Source organism: Rattus norvegicus, chromosome 4 (assembly GCF_021556685.1).
Source record: "Rattus norvegicus strain SHRSP/BbbUtx chromosome 4, alternate assembly SHRSP_T2T, whole genome shotgun sequence".
In the NCBI taxonomy this organism is placed as follows: domain Eukaryota; kingdom Metazoa; phylum Chordata; class Mammalia; order Rodentia; family Muridae; genus Rattus; species Rattus norvegicus.
Genome location: NC_141537.1, coordinates 123,261,147 through 123,284,097, shown reverse-complemented (window position 1 = coordinate 123,284,097; position 22,951 = coordinate 123,261,147). Strand labels below are relative to the sequence as shown.

The 22,951-nt window shown below is 43.7% G+C and overlaps 1 protein-coding gene across 1 annotated transcript in view; it reads left to right on the top strand.

The window, feature by feature from the left end:
- The first annotated feature begins 5,796 nt into the window (after positions 1-5,796).
- Positions 5,797-22,951, top strand: part of Chchd6 (coiled-coil-helix-coiled-coil-helix domain containing 6) — a 226,844-nt gene continuing 209,689 nt past the window's right edge. Inside the window, 1 exon segment of the mRNA NM_001106608.1 lies at positions 5,797-5,976. Within this exon segment, the coding sequence (NP_001100078.1) occupies positions 5,890-5,976 (87 nt within the window). The 5' untranslated portion in view covers positions 5,797-5,889.

Genomic DNA, 22,951 nt, shown 5'->3' with positions numbered 1-22,951 from the left:
CGGTTTTGTTCTGCACTTCTGAGATGACTGGTAATGTTTGACACTTTTTTCATGTATTTAGTTGCTATTTGCATGACCTTAGGGATTGGGGGAGATTGTTCCAGTCCTTTGTACATTTTAAACTTGTTTTTGAGTTAATGTCTTGGATATTATTAACCCTTTAGTATAGGCTATCTGGCTGGCAAATAATTATTCTTTAGGTTGCAATTCACTTTCTTAGAAGCTTCCTTTGCTATGTAAGTCTTTTTAATTTTAAAATTACATTTGTCAATGTGTGTGTTTGTGTGTGTGTGTGTGTGTGTTTGCGCACGCACGTGCACACGCGTGTGCTTGGGCACATGTGTGTGCATGCATGAGCACACATACCACATTCATGGCAAGCATGTAGAAGTCAGGGAACAGCTCATAGAAGTAGTTTCTTGATACACCATGCAGGTCCCAGGGAACAAACTTGAGCAGCAAGCACCTTTGCTTGCTGGATCATCTTACTGGCTTGTACAAAGCCTTTCCTGTTTTGTTGTTAGAAACTGTTTTAAGGTTTATTCTATTTTATGTGTATGAATGTTTTACCTGTGCCCAGAGAAGTCAGAAGTGGGTATTGGATCCCCTGAATCTGCATGCATGGATGGTTGTGAGCCACCACTTGAGTGGTGGGAATTGAATCTAGGTCCTCATTAAGAGTAATCAGTGCTCTAGACCACTGAGCCATCTCTCTTTAATGTAGTCTTGCTTGTTTTTGCTTTTGTTCACTGTGGTTTTTGGTGTCATAGCTAAAGGCTTAGTGTTAAGATCAACATTAAGGAGTCTTTCTTTTATACTTTCTTTTAGGGGTATTTCGGGTTCAGATCTTACATATGAATTTCTAACCTATTTGCGATTGACTTTTTGTGCACAGCACAAGGAAAGTTGTATTATTTTGAATGTGAAAAGCAGTGTTTGTAACATCATTTATTAAAGACTTTCACTTTCCCACTGTGGGTTGGAACCAAAATTAGCTGCCAGACATTTATTCCTAGGCTTTAGTCTGTGTTCTGCTGTTTGGATCACATTAGCTCTGCAATGTCGTTTGAAACCAGGGCATGTGATGGCTAGTGTTAGTCTTCTTCCTTAGGATAGCTTTAGTTGGGTACCTACCAAAATGGGCCATGTTCATACCAAGACTGTAAGAAGATAACCTGGGTCATCGTCAAGAAGTACTATATGTACCCAGTCCAAGTGCGTGTATGAGGAGATCACCATTATCACCAGCAAGAAACTCTGTAACAAGCTAGCCAGCCCTGCCATGCCTCGGATGAAGTGGATTCAGAGAGGTTCTGTAAGAGGCATTTCTATCAAGTTACAGGAGGAAAAGAGAGAGCGGAGAGATAAAATTATGTTCCCAAGGTTGCTCAGCCTTAGATCAGGAGGTCACTGAGGTAGAGCCTGATGCCAAGGAAATGCCGAAGGGTCTGGGCTTTGGCAGCCTAGCTCTTCTTTGTCTTTACTAATTTTGTTAAGCTGTAGCTATTTTGATAAACTGAATCATACAAGGAACGGATGTTCTACAATGGTGCACTGTAAAAAGACCAGAAAGTATAAAGTTGCCATACTCCCTAAGGACTGTATTTATAATTCAATATTTTATTCTGATAAGCTTTATTTAGTTCTCTGCATATATTTTCAAGGTTAAACCTAAAACCAGAAACTAAAGAACAAGTAAAGTTCACTTAAAAATCAAGTATACTTAATACATGGCCCTCAAAACTTTTCAGAGATCTACTAAATACAGCGTTTAAAATGATTAACAGAAACATTCTTTCTATAACAGATAGGAATGCCAGCTCCCAAAGATGATGCTGGGGTACAGATAATTCTCCCTGGGTTATGGTGATGATAACCAGTGTGAGAAACTGCCCCTGGCATCAGAACTCTGCTCACACTGTGTGTTAGGTTCACCAGTCCACTTCATCACAGTGGGCCAGTTGTCCCAGGTTCCTCCTCCACAGAAAACCTCTCAAACCTTGGTCTGGCAGCCAGACGCCTATTAAACTGAAGATGTAAAACTGCCTGTGTGGCAGCTGAAGACCAACTCCTTCTGCGCCCCCAATAAAGCCACGAAGACCACAGAAGCCTAAGGTACCTACCGTGGTAGCGGTAAGTTGGTGTCATTTTGGTGGATATGTAGGCTATTTGGTTTATACTTCCTGCTATAATTTATCCTTCTCAGATCTCTGATGGTGATGACGGCTAACGGTAGCTTTATCAGTTTAGCAGCAGCTGCCTGGTCAGTGCATTTCATATATAAAAACCAGGCTTTGCTTTCCTAGAGCTATTATGTCACCTAATGAAAAGAGCAAACTCACAGAAAACTGGTGCAAACCAGTCCCTTTGATGTGACTGCTTCCTGTCTTCAGCTGAGTCAACAAACCAGATAGATTCTTCTGATGAATGCCCCATTGCCTGAATCCCCTCTGGCCTTTCACCAACATCTATCCTTCCTGGGTCCTAATAATCATGTCCTGATTTCAACAGGAAGTAGTCACAGAAGAGAATACTCACCCATTATCCTCAACAGATGGCTGGAACATTGGATCAAGAGGAAACTCCCTGGCAGAAGGGACAAAATGGCTACCTATAGTACATATTGGTGTGCTGAGATTATATGGCCTTAAAATTTTGGTTAGTTCTATGCTAACCAAATAGATATAAGTTATGAACGAGCATTTGTACTGACTAGTTTTGTGTGTCAACTTGACACAAGCTAGAGTTATTACAGAAAAGGAGCTCAGTTGTGGAAATGCCTCCATGAGACCCAGCTGTAAGGCATTTTCTCAACTAGTGATCAACATGGGAGGACCAGCCCATTGTGGGTGGTGCCGTCCCTGGGCTGGTAGCCTGGGTTCTATAAGAAAGCAAGCTGAGCAAATCAGGGGAAGCAAACCAGTAAGTAACATCCCTCCATGGCCTCTGCATCAGCTCCTGCTTCCTGGTCTGCTTGAGTTCCAGTCCTGACTTCCTTTGGTGATGAACAGCAACATGGAGGTGTAAGCTGAATAAACCCTTTCCTCCCCAGCTTGCTTCTTGGTCATGATGTTTGTGCAGGAATAGAAACCCTAACTAAGATAGCATTGTATCTTTGATGGATTGCAAATTTTGCACTACCTCCGATAAAAAATGCCAGGACCCTATCAAGAACTTGGCAGGGACACATGAGACAAAGGAGAAAGATGAGCTAACCTGCTTCTACCTTAGGCTTGAAAGCCATCTTATAGTAAAGACAAACTAGGTTATTTTCAGTTTATGATTAAATCTCTGTTTCTCAAGTATTAGGCTGCGCCCCACCTATAACGTTACCTACAAATGATTCTGTACTGCATGCTCCAGGAAATGTCAACCATGCTTTTGTTTCAAGAGTTTTTATGACCACCTGTTGCTATGATCACCTTCTGTAGGCATAATATTAATGTGCACTATGTAAAGATTATCCTTGTTTTATTCAAATGCTGATTTCTGTGCTTCCATATCTAGTCACAATCCTTATTCTGAGAATCTCCTGTTTCAATGTCATGTAAACATTGTTCCTCAATTGTCCCTTATTGGTCAGCAAAGAAGCTCATCAGCCAGTGACTGAGTAGAGAAGAGAATGTGGCTGGACTTCCTCCTAGCCAGGGGAGGGGAAGAGAGAGAAAAAGTGGGGATTCACCAGGAATATAGGGTCCAGAAGACAACATGAGAAAATACATGAGCAGAGATAGTCAATTCAGTACTGAAATGCAAGTATCTCGGGGATTTTGGCTTTGAGTTAGCCAGATTAGTTTAGAGGATTAAAATAGATTAATACTGCTCAGTTGTTGTGCCTTAAAGCTGTTAAATAAATCTAACAGTCCTGTCTCCATTATTTAGGAGCTATCTGGGTTAAGAGTAAAATGTCAACACATAAATTCTCACTAACAACCTTGTTATGCGTACCTGTTGTTATGACCACTTTGTCATGAGTACCTTATTAGGATCACCTTGTGAGAGGATCTAACCCACTCCATTTTAGAACAGACAGCCATGTTAGGCCTTATGTTTCAGTTTCCCAAAGAAACTGGCAAGGCTCCTAGGGACAGCCACAGACAATGGGCCATTAGTCAATATTGACCCTGACTTTTGGTAGAGAGGGAGGACCACAGCTGAGTCAGTTCCTGAAATTTCTCTAAGGCCTGACCAAAAATGATAAAACTAATATAGTAACCAATCAGAAGTTGTACTAATGTAACTGCCACATACCTAGCTAATCATGTTAGAGATTACTTAACCATTTAAGAAAATTCCCCTAGCCCTGCATTAAAAGAGCTCCTTTTCTGGTCACCATTTTGATGAATGGTTGACCCATGCATGCTGGTTGTTTCTGCAGAATAAATGTTCTTTGCCTTTACACCCTATTTGAGTCTGGGGTCTTCCTTCAGTGATTCTCAGACCCGAACACTTGCAACCATGTTGTGGTAGTTTTAATAGTAATGCCCCCTATAGATTCATGTGTTTGAATACTTGGTCCTTAAAGAATGGCACTACTAGGAGGTGTGGCCTTGTTGGAGTGGGTGTGACTTTGTTGGAAGAGATGTGTCACTAGGGTGGTATGCCTTCTGAGGTCTCAGAACCTCAAGCCATCATACTTCCTGCTGCCTGTCTCTCAGGATGCAGAACTCTCAGCTCCTCCTCTAGCACTATACCTGTCTATATGGTGTGTTGCTTCCCATATAATGGACTAAATATCTGAAAACATTAGCTAGTCCTGATTAAATGTTTTCCTCTTGTTTTTTTTTTTTATTTTGTTTTTGTTTATTTTTAGACAGGGTTTCTCTGTGTAACAAGCCCCGGCTGTCCTGGACTCTCTTTATAGACCAGGCTGAACTCAAATCCACAGATATCTGCCTATCTCTGCCTCCGGAGTGCTGGGATTAAAGGCATGGGCCACCACACAATGGTAAATGATTTCCTTTTTAAGGGTTATCCATGGTGTCTCTTCACAGCAATAGAAACGCTAAGACACATGTCTTTTGTTTCACAAGAGGTTGTTAAGACCAACTAGTTATATTCTGCTTCTATTTGCCTGCCATACTCCCACACCTCAGATTTGGAAACCCCCTACCCTTGAGCTGTGAAAACCTTTTCCACCTCAAAGGCCGTTCTCTAGGAGGAGGCAGCCCTGTATTCAAGAATAAAGAGTTTACTTTAATTAATTGCTTTGCTCTAATTTGCCCAGGATGGTTTGGGTTGGTGGTCTTTCTCCTCTCATCTTTGGGATTAACAGTTGTTCCCTAGCATAGTCTTCTCTCCATCTTCTCATGGTGAACTACACTCACCTTTAGATCTTAAAGACTCCATCTGTGAGGTTACCATAACTTATTAATTCATCTCGTGGTATTACAGTGCAGTTTCCCATGCACTACAGTAAATTCAGGTGTCTTTGGAATTTTTTCTTTCAAGACTGAAGCTGAGGGAGGCAGGTCACACGGGATGGTGCAGTACATGCTTGCTGAATGCTAACATGAACATAGATCATTAACAGTTGCCTCAGTATCCTTGGTAGTTTATTCTCAAAACACGATTTTTACTTTGCTTCAGGGATAATATTTATAAGAAACCTTGACCTCGCCTCAGTGGCTGGTTTGGCAGGCCCTCTATCCAATTTTCCAACTCACAGGCACCCCTGCCTCAGGGAGCCACGCCCCCTTCCAGAGCCTCTTAGGAAGCCAGAATGCTGGACTACAAATCCCACAAAGCAACGCGCTCCAGTCTCAGCAGCCAATAGAACGAGGTATTGCTGGCCCGTGTCCCGAGTGACGAGCGCAGGCCGCTGAGCAGCGTCATCCCGGTTGCTGTGGAGCCGGCTCGCGTGGCCGTACGCCTTGCCCGCCTCCTGTCATGGGCAGCTCAGAGAGCGCCGAGGCCCGAAGGGTGTCCTTCGAGATGGATGAGGAGGAGCGGGTCCGGGTGCTGCAGGGCATCCGGGTGAGCGGCGCGGCGGGAGGGCGCGGGCTGTTGGAGTGTGCGGGCGGGAACGGGAGCCGCCTTTCGGGGACCGGATAGATGGAGGGGGCCGGTGGCACGTGGGCGGCAGCCGGCCGCCTCAAGTCGGTTTCCACCGCCTTGTATCTCCGAGTTCCGGATTTGTCCTGTGCTCTACCCGGTTTCACCCTTGTGTGCATTTTGTTACGTGTGTTGCATCACTTCTTGAAGGTTTTCGCCCGTTTCCAATCTTGTTCACGTGCCTTTCTCCGTGAGGCAGCAAAAAGAGAGTTTTAGCTACCATCTATTAGGTCATATACCTTCTCCGCCCTTCACCTAAAAGCCTACAGTGAGTCCCTACCACATCGAAGAGGGATAACCTCATTTGTTTTTACAAGATGTCCTGGACCCTTCCCCGGCCTGTACCCTCATCTTCATAATATACTTATTTTGCCTCAGAACCTCCTTGTTCTTCCCAGAAGATCCCAAGTGTTTGATGTTTCTTCTGTTATCGTTAGCCTGGCTGTCTTCATGGTACAGCTCAGATGTCATCCAAGAATCCTTCCTTGACCACAGTCTCAAGCAGCTTCCCACACCACTGCCACAGCTTTTATGATTTTCACAGCATTCAGCACAGTTTGAAACAAATTGTGTTCGTTGCTTTTCCCATTAGAGTTCTAGCTGATAGCTTGGCTGATGTTCTGTGTGATTCATGACTTTATCACCAGAACTGAAGAGAGTAAAAGCTCCTGTTTTATTGCAGACCGGCAGCTCTTTACAGGTATTACTTAATTTTCAACAGATCAATGAGGAGTAGAATTGTTAGTACCCCTTATTCTGTTTTGTTTTGAGACAGGGTCTTGATATTTAGCTCGAGACCCCGTATCTACCTGTTTCCTGAGTGCTAGGATTAAGGAGGGCATATACCACCAAAAGTCTGATTAGTCCATTTTGTAGCTTATGGGGAACTGAGGTGTTAGTGGCATATGTTGTCCAAGGTCACAAGGTAACCAAGTAGGAGACCTAAAACTATAAAGTAACTCCAGAGCTGTCTGTTAAACTTCTTGCTATACCTCCTTCTACACTGTGCATATGACATGTAGTGGGTACTTGGTCAGTAGTTGTTAAGTAGTGACGTGAGTGGACTCAATGAAATAAGTCAACCATAAACAAATTGCTCTGCATTGGGGCCAGGTGAATTAGAGAGGAGGTTCAGAAAAAGACTTCAGAGGGTTTGCCATCTAAGCTCCTTAGTTGTGTGACCTTACGAGAGCGAGTAGTTTTTTGAGTTTCACTTGCAGAGAGAGGGGGCAGGGGACGGGGAGGGAGAGATAGATGGTGGGAGGTTACCCTGGGTACTACCAAGGATCAGATGAAGATGTATGTGAACTGACGGAGAAGACATGCAGAATGCTCCGTGGGGGCCTCAGAATGAGCAGCACGTCAGGTGCTGACCAACTGGAATGGTTGACCTGGCTTGTGGCAAGAAGTAAGCTGGGGAAGAGAGTTTCTGTTGAAAGGCCAAGAGGTAAGGAGTAGGGTAGAATTTAGGAAGAGAGCTTTAGCTCAGGATATTCTCCACATTTGTTGCTGGGTCTCCCATCTCAGGGGGATACAGGCCTGAGTATTCAGAGGTTCAGAGAAGCACCATTGAAGGTGGCTCAGACTTTTCAATTCTAGTTCTCTTAATAATTCTGTAGAGTACCAAGTCTTTACACTTTTTTCCCTCCTTAAAAAAATGTGTGTGTGTGTGTGTGTGTGTGTGTGTGTGTGTGTGAGTGTGTGTGTGTGTGTGTGTGTGTGTGTGTGCACCTGCTTGCTTGTCTGTAGGTGTACCACATGCATGCAGGTACTCAGGGTGGAAAAAAGATGTCAAATCCCTTGAAACTGGAGGTACAGATTATTGTGAGCTGCCGGTTCTGGATGCTGGGAACCAAACTCAAGTCCTTTTGAGGAGCAGTAGCATTTTAAACCACTGAGACATTCTTCTACACTCTAGTACAAACTATTTAAAGATGGAAAGTCAATTTAGAGACAGGAAGGACTTCCTAAGGGACCACTTGAGTAGCATTTGGAACTAGCCTATCAGACGTCCCTCCAGTCGGAGGGCACGTCTTGGTAGTCTGAAATTTTAACACTGCTTCTACTTGGCCTGAGAGGGATGCTCAGGCTCTGCTTAGTTTTACCAGGCAGTTAAACTGGAGGGAACTTCAGTAGTTGTAAGCTTTCTTTTCTAGTTGATCTGAGAGAATAATGGCTTGTCCAGAGGTAGTCAGTGGGGTGGTTGGTCCAATGTTGGGAAAACATGTCTAGTGTGCCTGGTTTTAAAGAGGAAGATGGAAGAAAACATAACGGTAAATATTTTGGTAGGGAGGGTCTGTTATTAGTAATTACTTGAGGACTTAAGAGTTCTTCTGGTCTTCAGAGAGATCAGTATAAATAAATAAATATTTTTAAAAAATCAGATCAATAAAGTAGTTGCCCTACTGAACACATGAGAAGCCATAAGAGATAGAAGATTCCAAAAGAATATTTGCCCTGGTTCCTTCAGAGAAAATTAAATATTCTTAGAGACCACTTGTATTTAATCCCTGGGGCCTGATCCCAGCGCTCTCGTTTCCTTAAAATTAAGTGTTAGGGCCTTGCTCATTTGTGTGAGAATTTGCATAAATTTACATAGTGAGTTCAAGCCCTAATTCAGTGGAAAGTAAAAGAAATTTAATTGATGCAAAATGCTGCAATTATATTCAACTCCTGATTTCAGAGCAAGCATGCACAAAATACATAAAGATTGTTTCAGCCAGTACATTGACCCTCATGGTCTCCTAAGAGAAGGCAACAATATCTTATAAATGTCTATTTTTCTCTTTTCCACCCTGTATAAGCAGCCTTCCTCATCATTCAGCTGAGCTTGGTTGATTGTTGAAATCCAGATTCCTTGAAGTTCCCAAACCACTCCCTTCTCATCGATTTACCTCTTATTTTGCCACACACTTCGGGAACCTAGCATGGCGCTGGCTGCCTACGCTCATTCCAGGCTCACTGCATCCTTCTGGCTAGATCAGCTTTACCCTTACTCATTGCTCCTGTGTGGAGTTCTGGACCACTGGGGAAGGGAAATATGATGACAGATGTGTCCGATACACAAGAGACAATCAACATTCACATGCCAGGGAGGCTGCTTGCCAGTGTACTGCCTGGGCTCAGCAAGCTGCCAGTGTGCTATTTACCTGATACTGGTCTGGTCCTACAGAGATGGGAGCAAAGCCAGGCTCTCTGCCATCTTGGAGACCGGAAAGAAAACAAAAAGGAAAAAAGAAAGCTGCAGGTTCTGAGGAAGAATTAAAAGCATGCAAAAGTAGTAGGCCTTAGATGTCTTTGAAGTGAGTTGGTAAGAAAATACCTCACTGGTATGTATAACCTGAGCTGAGCTACCCTTAGGAAAAAGTACGTATGTCTACTGTGCTAAGTGCTGTACCAAGTGAATTAAGGACATTTCTTCAGGTTCTGCACATGCTGACCTTGTGCAGTGTCATTGCCCTCATCCATCTTAGAGGTCAGATGTCACATAGTTAATTAGTGGACGTTTTGGTTCAAGCTCTGACTCTGAAGCAACATTAAGATGATTGGCCTCCACAAGGGGAAGGATACTTAAGAAGGTTTACCATGTGTCGGGGTCAACCTGGGCTCTGGATGCCAGGCAAGGCTGTGAACGCATTAGTCTGGAGGCCACAGTGCAGATCCCTAGACAGTAGCAGTTGGGTGGTCAATTTTTTTTTTTCATTTTAAATAAAACTGTATTGAGACATATTTTAAATATAAATTTACCACTTTTTTTTAAAGTAAATGTACAGAACTGAGCAACTGTCACCTAATCTACTTATAGAACATTTACAAGATGCGAGAGCTATCTTGTTCCCAAGACACTTCCTATTGCCGACTCCAAACCTGGGTAACCATATTCCTCCTTCTCTACAAGATTGCCTTTCTCAGATGATTCATATAGGTGAATTTGTGTATCTTGCAAACCTGGCTTCTTTTGCTTAGTGTAATTCTTTGTGCAGTGTGGAGGTAGAACCTAGCATCTTGTGCATTCTGGGCAAGTGCCCCACTACTAAGCCACACCTAGCATGATAACGTTCCTTTTTTCCTTTTCCTTTTTTATTTTATGTGTGTGATTATTTTGCCTGAATGTACATCTGTGTGCTACATACATATAGTGCCCACAAAGGCCAGAAAATGATGTCAGATCTGATGGGACTGGAATTATGTACTGTTGTCAGCCACCGATGTGGGAGTTGGGAATTGAACCCAGGTCCAAAAGAGCAGTCAGTGCTCTTAACTAATGAGCTATCTTTCCAGCCTGTGTTGAACCATTTTTGAATTGCTCTGTTTGTAGGGGTGTTTGCCTGTCGTGTGAAAGTTTTAGTTGCTGAATCTACTGTGTTGTGTGGATAAATGGTGTATTTGTTTCTCCAGTCACCAGTTGGTGGGCATTTGTATTGTTTCCATTCTAAGCTATAACGAATAAGGCTGCTGCAGACATTTCTTATTTTTTTCCCTGTCCTCCCACATATGTTGTCTTTTTGTATGGATAGCAACTCAATAGTCTATTTTCAGGGTCATTCTTATATGTTTAACTTTAACATTGGAGAAGCTTCATTTGTTCCTCAAGATAGCCCGTTTTCTGGTTTCACCAGCCACACTTGAATGTTGTTCACGTCCTTCCCAGACTTGTTCTTGCTGTTTGCTTTGACTGCAGTGACTCTAGTGCTGAGCGATAGCATTTAGATGGTGATTTGAACTTGTTTCTCCAGGAAGTCTCGGGGGCATCTTTCATGGGCTTTTTTGCTACCCACATACTTTGTTTGGTAAAATGTTTATTCAGACCTTTTTGCATTTTAATTTGGTTGTCTTTTTTAACATTGAGTAATGTTTTGATTTTGCTAGATCCAAACCCTTTCTTATATTCTAATTTGAAACCATTCTCTTCCAATATGTGGCTTGCTCCTGTTTTTATAACAGTTTTTGAAGTGCAAGTGTTTGCAGTTTTAAACTTCAAAAAATACTGATTGTACCTTTGGTGTTATATCTAGGAAAACTTTGCCTGCTTTAAAGTCATAAAAATGTCTTTTGTTTTCCTTCTTAGGACTTACAGTTTTTGCTGTTTGGGTCTATCATATGGGTTAGTTTTTGTGTATGGTGTATATCACAGCACTTTTTAAATCGGGATTGACAGAATCATCCTAGGAAGGACATAGTAAATACTTGGGTTTTGTATATCAAAAAGTCTTTGTCTTAACTGCCTAGTTTTGCCATCATGCATGGCTGAAGCTATGTCCCACTGAAAATCTGATTAGGAGGTCAAGTGGTGGGCTGGACTTCACTTAAGAATGTTTGCCAAATTCTGAGAAATACAGCTCCCCCCCTCCCCAATGAGATACCTTTTTTGGTACTGTTTATTGAGAGGGCTTATTTTTCTCACTGAGTTACCGTATTGCCTTCATAAAATGCATTGAGTGAACACAAGGTTATATCTGGGTGCTCAGTTCTTTCCATTGGTCCCTGTGTCTGCCTTTGGGCCTGGACTACACTCTCCAAATTGCTTCAGTTCTGTACTTTCAGAAGTCGGCAGTGCACAAACTCTGACCTTGTTCTTCAAGATTGTCTTGAACCCTTTTCATTTCTATGTACATTTTAGGATTAATTTATTGAATTTTATAAAAAGCCTGTTGGGATTCAATCTGCACTCTATTTTGGGAAATTACTGGTTTTATTTTGCATGTGGATGTATGTGGTGTACATACAAATGCACATTTGTGTGTGAATGACATGTACATGTGTGCATGAGCTTGTAGAGGCTCAAAATTGGCTTTGGGCCCTTGCTCTCCATTTTCCTTTTCTCTCAGAGTCTCACTGTGAACCTGGAGCTTGCTGTTTCTAGCTAGTCTAGCCAGTCACTTTACCCCGACTCCCCTGTCTCTGCTGGGAATACAGGTGGCCCCACCTTTTATTGCCTTTTACCTGGCTCCTGGGGTTCCGAACACCAGCCCTCACACTTGAGGGGCAAGTGCTTCATCTACTGAGCCATCCCCAGTCCCCATGTTGCTTGTTTGACAGTGGCATTGCCTATGGATCTGAGAAGTTCTCCAGTAGGAGGGGAGCCTCATTTTCCTCAACAACACATTTTTGCTTTGAGTGCATAGAAGTGTGCTTCTTTTCTTCAGTGTAATCCAAAGGTTTTGTTCTTTTGGTATTATTGTGAGTGAAATTATTTTCTTAATTTTATCTTGGTTCTGCCTTTGCTTGTATGTGGTTGATTATTGAATATTGATCTCGCAGACTGTTTAGTCCCTTTATCCTAGTGGTTTGTGCAACTTTTAGTTTGTGTTCTGGGAATTGAACTCAGGTCATCAGGTTTGTATGCCAAGTTCTTTTATCCTCAGAGCCATGTTGCCAACCCTCTTTTTCTTTTCTTATTCCATTGGCTAGACTCAGTAGTGTATGCTGAATGGAAGTGGTAAGAGTAATGTCCTTGCCTGATCATATGGAGAAAGCACTGAATCTTTCCTCACTAAGCGTGTTAGCTGCAGCTTGTGTTGTAGGCTTCCTTTAGGGTTTGATGGCCTTACCTTTCAATCATCTGTCACCCCTCCCTTCCAGCTCTTGTTTACTGTTTTTCTCTTGGAAATTCTAAGAGTACAAAAATTAACTTTTAAAAATTGGAATGTCTAGTTTATCATGCTGTACATTTTAGATTCCAGACTTGGCTTAAGGAGTCGACAGCCCTTTTATCCAAGCTGGCACTGTGGCAGCTGAGTTGGAGATTCATACCTTTCCAAAGCTTTATGGACTTGTTTCATATTCGTGCAGCAGACTCCTTTCCCCCATGCTAACATCAACCAGTGTTGCACTGGCCTTCTCAGATGATGCACATTAGTGCTGTGTATCATGTTGTATAACATCACACTGTCCTGTTCCCTGACCTTCTTTTGCTCTTGTTAGATATTACTCTGCTTAGGATCCTGTCCAGTCTACCATGTCCGCTCTCTGGTTGCATCCTTTATTTTAGTTCGACTTGCTTAAAGTCAGAGACAAACCAGTGGTCTCAGAAAACCTGAACAATGGCCTTGCTCCTGGAGAGGGGCAGATGGGACGTATCATTTTCATGCACCAGTTAAGCACAGGTGCACATAAGACCTTGAGCACAAGTCCCCTTCAGTGCTCTTCAGCTGGAAAGCTCTCCTTGACTCACAGGTGAGTATAGTTTGATGGAGCCACAAAATGCCAACTTAGAAAGCCAGGAGACAGGCGGCCAGCTTCTCTTCCACTTTTGGAGTTTGGATTTAGAGTCCAGTTCCTGAGTGCACACTGCCTGGGCTAAGTGCTTCCCACGTGCAGTTCTGACCAGTGCTCTGACACTAGTCACATCTTGTGGATAGTTTAGGTTTTAGAAGACAAAGCAGAGCAAGCTCTAATGGGAATTGGGACATTTTAGGCCTTTCTGTTCCTTCTCAGCTGAGGAGACAGAGGATTTGAAGGCCCAGCCTTCCCTTTGGCACCCTCCATTCCCCTTGCTCCTGGTTCCCTGACTGACGGTTTGTGAGATGGCAGCCAAGGACTGTGCATGCAGTTTGAGATACTTTTCCCGATTTTGACCCCTTTATAGCCAGCAGTAATGTTTAAACAGCACAAAGAGATGCAGGGACTTCCAACTGACCTTCTGAGTTGGGGTGCTACCTTCTTGTAAGATGAAATTCTGCAGTACCCTTTAACTGTGGCACAGAACCCCCAAAACAGTGTCGATGTAGGGATGGCTGTTGGAAGGCTGATGCCTTCATTTGGGAAGGAAAAGTGTCACTCTGGAGGCATCCTTGATCCTTGAAGATGTCAAGTCCTGTTTTTTGGCAGGCAGAGCTCTGCTTTTTCTTAGTATTTCTGGGTCTAGGATGAAAACTGCAGTTTATGTATGTGGTGCCTAGTTTTGGTTGTCAGGAAGAGAGAACTTCAACTGAAGAATTACTTTCATCAAGTTGACCTGTGGAGGTATTTTCTGGATCGCTAACTATTGTAGGATTGTGATACTGTGAGCAGTAGTATCTGTAGGCAAGTGGCCCTGGGCTGTACAGGAAAGGTAGTTGAGCTTGAGGCTTGATCAGGCTAGTAAGCAGCTTTCCTTCATGGTTTTGCCTTTGCTCCTGCCCTGTGATTTGTAATAAGCCCTTTGCTTCCCAAGTTGCTTTTGGTCAGAAAGGTATTTAGGATACTGCTCTTTGCCTGGGTCTGACAGAAGGTTCAGGATATTTTCTTGTTCAGTCTTCTGCCCCTCTTGTACCCTGACCCCAGTCATTCTTTGTTGTCTTCATTTGTTAGCTGATAACATTTGGAGTCTTGAGTTTCCAGCCCAAAGCTGTTACAAATGGCCTGTTCATGTACCCTTGCACAGCACATGTGCTGTGTGTCCATCTCATTCACTGTCCACATGGGATCTGCCTGCACCCGTCCTTACCTCCCTTAGAAAGGACCCATTTCTTAGATTAATGGCTCTGCCCTCCTGTCTGTCATCTATAAAGTCAGCAGTCTCCTTCATTTTTTTCAACCTTTAGTGACAAGTCTTTCCAGCAGTTTCTGTTTCATTGTCCTTTTGTCTTTACTATTCTTCCCCAGCTGCCTGTACCAGGGATGGGTCAAAGGCCTGTGCCTGCTAGGCAAGCTCCCCTGAACCACGTCTCCAGGCCTCTTCTTATTACTTCCCCCTCAGTTCAGGTCCACACCTCCCTTCTTCATCTGACTTTGGGCTGGTTTTCTGGCAAATGGTCATAAAACTCAGGTTCAAAGGAGGCAGGTCAAGAAACTTCATCCCTGTGCCCTGGTCTGTCCTCCTCTCAGAAGCAGCCTGTTTCCTTTTCTTCTGTCAGAGATTCTGTTCAGAGTCAGGGCTGATTGTGTCACAGTTGAATTCTGCTACTGGGTTAAAGGCTATTGCTGTGCCAGGCTTCCTGGGAGCCCCATGTGCTGGCACACTTTCATCCAGCTGGCCTGCAGACAGCACTCTGCTGCTGCTCTGCGCTAGTCCCTGGCTGGCCTTTGGCTCTGCCCTCTGGATTGTTTCTTTTCTCTCTTTGATTGGCTGAATCTCCTTCTTCCTTTGGACACTGCGAAGGGACTGCCCTCTGAAGGAGCCTTCCTCTGTGGCACCTACAGACCTACTAGCTTCCTACTGCTTCCTGCCCTGAGCCAGAATTGCTCTTACTTGCCCCTTTATTTCTGTCTGGTGAGCAGGAGTCACTTGGATATGGCACAGTGCCTGCTACAGATTTGTGTGATACTAGCTGGATAGAATTTGAAGACATTGGCTGGTTTTCTTGCCCCCAACTGTGAGCCCAGAAACTTTATGTTATTAATAGGTTTGAATTAATTGCCACCAATTAAAAATTGGGAGGCTTTACATAATTTGATTCTTAGCATTTTTTGGAAGGGGGAAAAAAACCTATTGACAGTCTGGTGTCTTTCCGTATGGCAGCACTTTGTGTGAGCGACAAGTCAGTTGTCCCCCTTTTGCCCTCAGCACTCTTCCCACCACAGAGCCTTACATGATTTGTTTTTCTTTGCTATGCCTGTTTTGTTTGCTTCTGTCACCTACCTGGCCCCAGTAGACACTTATGAGTGCTGCACTTGGTGTCATGTGCCGTGCTTGGTGTTGGAGGTCCCCGAGGGCTTTTCTTGTCCTGACATTCTGGGATTTACATCTGTGCTGAGCAGCCGGTGGGTCTAATTTCAGCCCATAAGAAGTTGAAGGACAAGGAACGCTGTCTCCAAGGCAACAGCCCCAGCTAGTAGAGAAGTCTTAAGTGCTACAGGAATAGGCAGTGCCTCTTTAAGGATTGGGGTGTCTGGGCCCTAGGAGCATCACCCAATTAGATGTCACGTAAAACTGCTTCCTTTAGAGATCATCTAGTTGATATTGCCTTGATGCAGGGCTGAGCCTGTGCCCTTGCCCACAGAAGCTATGGACCTAGGCAAGGAGAGAGCATAGAACAGATTTGGTTTTCTAGTTGCCCTGGGCTTGCACAGTGCCTGCACTCAGGGAGACCTTCGAAAACATGGTACTGCATGGGCAGAACATGTTCACATAGGCCTGGATGGCCTGCTAGCTACTTCTTATCTCTAGTGACTGTGGTGACACCTCTCCTGTCTGTAAGGGAGCTAATATCTTACCTATTTCATGAAGTGACAAAACTGCCTCCACACTGTTAGCTCTTAGCTGTGTCTATACAGTGAGATTTGTGAGGCTAAGAAATGCACTAACGTTCATACTGACAGCTTGCTGAGCTCTGTAAAGCCCATCAGTGGAGGTAATGTGGCTGAAAATTCCTGAGCTAGCCCTTGCATAACATGGTTTGTCCACCTCCAGGAGCACCATGTTCTACCTTCCTTTGTACAGGTGTCAACATTATTGCCAGAGTTCAGGTTGGGCCTTAGCACCTAGGACATCTGTGATCATGGTTGGCTTTTTAGCCTCCCTGACTGTTTTGTGTAAAATAGCAACGCACAGGAAATACATTTAGCTGGAGCCTTGCATGTGGTGTGTGCTCAGGAGTCCCTGTGATGCACAGTGCTTTTTCATTTAGGTCTGGTGCTGCCTCTAGTCCAGTTTTGTCGCCTGTATTAGTCAAGGCTCTGAAACTGTGGGGGACTCCTTCGGAAGTTGTGTGACCCTTTCACAGGGGTTGCCTAAACCATCTTCATATCAGATACTTACATTATTATTCATAACAGGAAAATTACAGTTATAAAGTAGCAACAAAATAATTTTATGGTTGAGGGCCACACAACATGAGGAGCTATATTATTAAAGGGTCACAACATTAGGAAGGTTGACCTGCTTCTAAACCACTGCTCTAAAGTCACAGAGAGAGAAAGGGATTTTTTAGATTGATTTACATGCTGTGGTCCAGCTAACCCAACAAGGGCTGGTTGTGAACAGAAAGTTTTAAGAGTCCAGTAGTTGTTCAGTCTATGAGGCTGGGTGTCTCAGCTGGTCTTTAGTATATACTGGAATCCCAAAGAAGTAGGCTCTAATGCCAGTGAAGGAATGGACTTGCTGGCAAGGAGAGGGCAAGCAGGCAACGAGCCAAAGCTTCCTTCTTCCATGTTCTTCTAGTAGAAGGTGTGGCTCAGATTAGATCTGGATTAAAGATTTGAATTAAAGGTATGTCTTTCTGTCTCAAGATCTGAGTTAAAGGTGGCTCTTCCTACTTCAAAGATCTGGATTAAAAGAGGATCTTTCTATTTCAGATTAAGCAAAACTCCTCACAGGTGTATCCTTCATTTTGGAGTGTTAGCTTCAGATGCAGTCATGTTGACAACCAAGGATAGCCATAATGTTGCCCTCTTCTGGAGTTTGAGAAATGACCTCCTCCTTCCAGTCTGCCTCTATACTCTCTCACAGGGTCCTTCCATGACTTCTTCCCCTATGTTCAACCAGTTTTGCTTCTGGAGTGGCAGAGGGTCAGAGCTACTGGGGTGCATTCGGAACACTTCACACATCGGCTGTTCTTGGCTCAGCCATGACACCTCCTCCTTTACAGCAAGCCAGGCTGGGAGTCTCACTGTCATCTTTTCTCTCCTCCATTGCTTTATGACTTTTTTCTTGCAGAATACATCTTATTTTTAAATGCCAACTGTTCACAATTTCTCATGAATCCTTTCCGACTTTCCTCAAACTTATATACAATGTGCTCTTCCCTTCAGCTTGTGCAGTGAGATGTATTCTGTGAATTGCTCTCACCTCTCTGTGCCTTCAGACAGGTCTTAACTAATTTCTTTTCCTTTGTGTCTTCAGTGTCCACCCCTTCTGTCCACCGACCAGCCAGTGCACATCTCAGCCTCTCCTGTGCACCCCTGTGTCCTCATACTTTCTCCGTACTCTCATTTTCTCAAGCCCCCTTTCTCCTTTGCTACTCTTGAGCAGAGAAAATCCTGGCTGGACCCTTTCAGAAGCTACAGTGGTTCTAGTTGATGGCAGAATAAACTCTAGCTTCTCGTCATTTGGAAGCCTCATCAGGTGGAGCCCAGCAACCCTCTGCACCTTAATTTTTAATAAACCCATTGTGCTCTTTGTGACTGAACTTCAGGACCTCTGTATTTTTGTGGGTATTTGTTTGTGCCATTCCCAATTCTGGCAGGCCACTCTCTACACGACCCCTGATTACAAAGTATATTTTTGTTCTGCCGGGTATATGGGATGTATTCAAGGCCTCATTTAGTCTCTCTTTAGGGGCTGGAGTACTTAGCTGAACTGCTTGTGTTTCTGTATGTTCTGTCTGTCCTTTTTACCTGTCTGATGACAAGCTTGCTGAGAAGTTGAAGCTAAAGAACTTGGCTTCTCAGGTTTGAATGTTGCCTCCAAGGCTATGAGCTGAAAGCTTGCTTCCACAGTCTTTGGTAGGACTGGGAGGTGGAGCTTTAAGGTGTGTAAATTCTCTGAGAAAGGAATTTAGGTCATTGGAAGAATGCCTCTGAAGGGGTTGTTGGTACCTCGCTCCTTGGTCATTGCTTCTCAGATGCTCTGGAAGTGAATAGGCTTTGCCCTAGCTTTCCTTCTGTTGTGATAAAATACTGATCTTAAGCAACAGACACTTCCAAGTCTCAGTTCATTATTAGGGAAGTCAGGGCAGGAAATTAAAGCAGGTACCTGAAGCAGAAACTGTAGATGAATATTACTTGCTGACTTGCTCATAGGCTCAGTGTTAGCAAGCTTTCTTAGATAGCCCAGGACCACATGCTTAGGAATAATGCTGCTCACAGTGGGCTGAGCTCTCCAAATAATTAGTATTTAAGACAAACCCCACAGACATGTCCACATGCCAATCTGATCTTGGCAATTTCTCAATCTAGGACTTTTTCTCAGATGACTTGATCATTAAAGCTAAATTAGGATAGACTTCCTTTGCTAGAATGTACTGAGTTACAACAGGCCCAGAGCAGTAGAGCCAAGGCCCATGTGCTGAATGAAGCCAGGAATCAGAATAAGCATTTCTTCCGTTTAAGTCGATTTTCTCAGGTAATTTTTCATGATATGGAAATCTGACTGATAATACTCTGTCGCTTGCATGTAGTGTTATGTACATGAACCTTTACTACATACTTAATTTAACAAGTGTTTCAGCATTTCTAATGTGCCTGGGGACTTTTTCAGGCATGGAGGATGCAGCTAGAGCAAAGTGGAATCCTAGCAGTCATGAATGGGGCTTATATTTTGGAGTTGGTGTACAACTAATCAAGTGTACGTTGTGTCAGCTTGTTCTATGAAGAGAAACCAGGCAGAGTACTCCGAGTGGGAGGTGGAGGCAGGACTTGGTCAGGGAGATGTGCCAGGTTTCTTTGTGCTTAGCCTTCTCTGGACTAAATTGCATTCCCTGTTTTCTTAACTGTCTTGACATCTCTAGCTATTTCTGCCCTGTTGCCTGTGTGAGCCTTCAGAGGCTGTTCTAGTGTCTGAGGGTCACAGAGAGAGCTGCATGGAGAGCACATGTCTTCTTGCTCTTGAGAACAAATACTCCATTGCTCCAGGACAGAGGAACACAGTTTAAAACATGGACCCAGAATTCAGGTGATCTGTTCTGTGCTGGGGTGGCTTCTTCATGCACTTTGCATGGACTAGGAGGTGGGTGTGATGAGTGCCAAGCATTTGCTCCCTGGCACGTTAATGCATACGCTATACTTCATTTGACTCTGATCTTTAACTGGATTAGAGGATGCAGCTCATCTGTCAACAGTTCTTCTATTGGATACTTCATTTGGTAAAGCAGCACTGGCTCCCCACAGCTTCCTTTCATGGCATGGCCATGTGATTTGACCAGACTATGTAACTATCTGCACAGTTCTTTATGAGTTACTGGAAAAAGTAGGAAAGAGGCCCTTCTTGGACTTTACCTCACTCTGGGGAATTTTGGAAGTATCAGCCTAGCATGCTACAGTGTCAGGAAAAGAGCCTTTCTTCTTAGGGTCCCCTGCTATGACAGCATGAGTTCAGGTCCAGGTTTCACACTTGGATGGTATCAGACCGGGAAGTTGCATTAAGTAGAATCCACCATCATTGTGTGTGAATTCTGGGCACTATGGGAAAAGACTTGCACAAGGTCAGTAGAGCCTGGGTACACCACTTTCATAGTCCCTTTGTTCGATGATCCTCTTACTTACCTGTGTGCACTTGGCATGTGTGTGGCCTGAATTATAACCCATGTTGGTCTGGTGTGTACCAGTCATTCTGAATAGCTAACATTTATGGTTTTCTTTGTGCAACTGCTTTCTGCAGTTTACCTCAGTGAAGCCCTGAAGTCACCACTATTAATTATTTCCATATCACAGATGAGGAAACTGAGTTAGAGATAAGAAGGCCCCCGCCCAGTGTCATGCAGCTAGTTAGGAGCTTAGCTGGAATTCAGACCTGGCTGGAGCTGACTACACACTTTTCTCCTAGGCTGTAGTGAAGCCAGCAGCCTGAGCATGCTTCTGTCTTAGGTCAGGAAAGTACAGATATAAGAAGAGATCCTTGTCCCTTGTTGCTTGTCCCTTGCCACAGCTCTCTGCTGGTCACACGGGACACTTTCTGTCTAACTCTGGTACAGTGGCCAGAGGGCTAGTGGCACCGAGCACTCAGCCCTGTCTGACTTTGGAGGCCTCTGTTCTGGTTCTATTGGTGCAGGGAGCATTGCCCAGATGGTGTTTATTCTCGCATGACTACTGTGTGTGTGTATTTGTTGATTAAAAATATTACTTGCTGTATTTTGTAGCAACATTAAAAAATATTACAAATTTCTTACCGCCAACAAGAACTGTGCCAATGTTTTCCTTAACCCTTCATTCAACAGGCAGTGTGGTTCTGTTGATGCCAGGGCTGGCAAATCAGAGCCTGTGACTCACCCGTGGCAGCCCTCAACCTTGACTTCCTCTTGTCCTAGAGTCAGGGTTGACCTCTTACCCTGATCTACTCCCCACTCTCCCCTCAAGAAAGAGCCCAATGGCTAGTGTTTGCTGATTTCTGAATTTCTGTAGTGGAAATACTCCCTCCAGGTCAATTTCAAATGGCTATCATGAAGTCAGTCAAGTTTGCTAATATTCTGAAAACTTAAAAGTTAACTTTCAGGAGCTGTTTCCTGCACAGTGGTAGGATGGCCACATTCTCTTTGCATCTTGTTATGTTCACACCTCGGAGACTCCCTTCAGGAATATTTTACTCAGTGTACCCTATCCTGCCTTAATCTCAGAATGTGGCTGCTCTTTCTTGCTCTGAAGCTAACCGTCACTTTCCCAGTTGTGTTCAGTTGCTATAGCTCAGAGAAGGCTCTTTCCCTTTTCTGATCTCAGGATTTTAGTATCCACACACTAGTGTGTTACCTTCTTAGCGGGTTCTCTTCCCTTCTCCTTTACCCATGTTCTTCCAGTAATGTGGGACTCACATTCCTTCCTCGTCTTTAAATCCTAGCTGTCATTCATTCCCACTAGGCAAGGCAATGGCCACTGGGCTATTCATGTTTGCGCTCTCTCTCTCTCTCTCTCTCTCTCTCTCTCTCTCTTTCCCCCCCCACCCCCATGAAATATGATTAACATGATGTACAACTTATTCCTCGCCTGATGCCTTATGGTAGGCATCAGTATTTCATTCTTTTTTATTATTCAGTAGTACTTCATTGTATAGATGTTTTTATTTTACTTATTCATGCATTAGTTGAACACCTGGAGCTCTCTTATCGGCCACTCTGGATAAGCTGTTGTGAACATTATTGTAGAGGCATGTGTGGGCGTGCTTCCTTGCTTTTTGGCTTGAGCTGATTGTTAGAACTGCTGGATCATTTGAGTAACTCGGTTTAACCTCTGGAGAACCTTCCAGACTCTTCCTAGTCCTGTCTATACTGTGTTATGCCCCACATTGTATGAGGCTTCTGATCTCTGTAGCTTTGCAGGCACCTAATGTGTGACATGTGGATGGCAACTGCTCTGATGGATGTGAAGTGTTCTCTCAGCAATGCTTTGATTTTGTATCTCTGTAATGACTGGTGATATTAAACGTCTGCTCTTGTTCTTCTGTCTATTTTTGTTAGACAACTTTCTGTTCATATCTTTTGTCCATGGTATTAGCATTGGGTTATTGTGGCTAAATAAGTTAAGGCATCAGGAGACTACCCTGGCTCATGAGTCTGCTCCATGACTGCTGGTCTCATTGCTCTGGGCACTGATGAGAGTGGTGCATCATGGGAACATGTGCCAGACATATTGTTCAATTCATAAGACAGGAAGGAAGGAGAGAACAGAATGGGGTGCCTCAATTCCTGTGAGGGCACACATCAGTGACTTAAGGACCTTCTATTGGACTCCACTGTCGAAAGATTCCACCACCTCCCAGTAGTGTCACTTAAGTACCAGCCTTTAGCATGTAGACCTTCTGGGACACTGAGCCAAACCAAAAAGTGGTGACTCACTTTTCAGTTGGGCCATTTTTATTTTTATTGTAAGTTGTAGGAGCTCCTTGTATATCCTAGATATCTGTTAGGTATTTTTTGAAAATGATTTATCCGTTTTGTGGGTTATCCTTTCAGTTGCTTTAGAATGTTTTTTGATAAACAACTTTAATTTTGATGAAGTCCAATTATCCATTTAATTGGTTGCTTTTACTTCTGGTGCCACATCCAAGAATCTATGCCAAAAACAAGTCATTCAGATTTGCCTCTGCTTTCTTCTAAGAGTTTTTGTTCTCTTACTTTTAGATTGCCAGTCTGTATTAAATGAGTGTTTTAGTTTGTACTTTAGTATGGGGTCTAACTTTGTTACTGCATGTGGGATATTAGGTTGTGTGCAGACCCTTAGTCGTGAGGCTGCTCTCTCCCCATTGACGTACGCTGGCAGCGGCACTATTCTGTATTTTGCTACTGTGTTGAAATACCTGAGACTGAGGACTCACAAAGGAAAGAGTCTC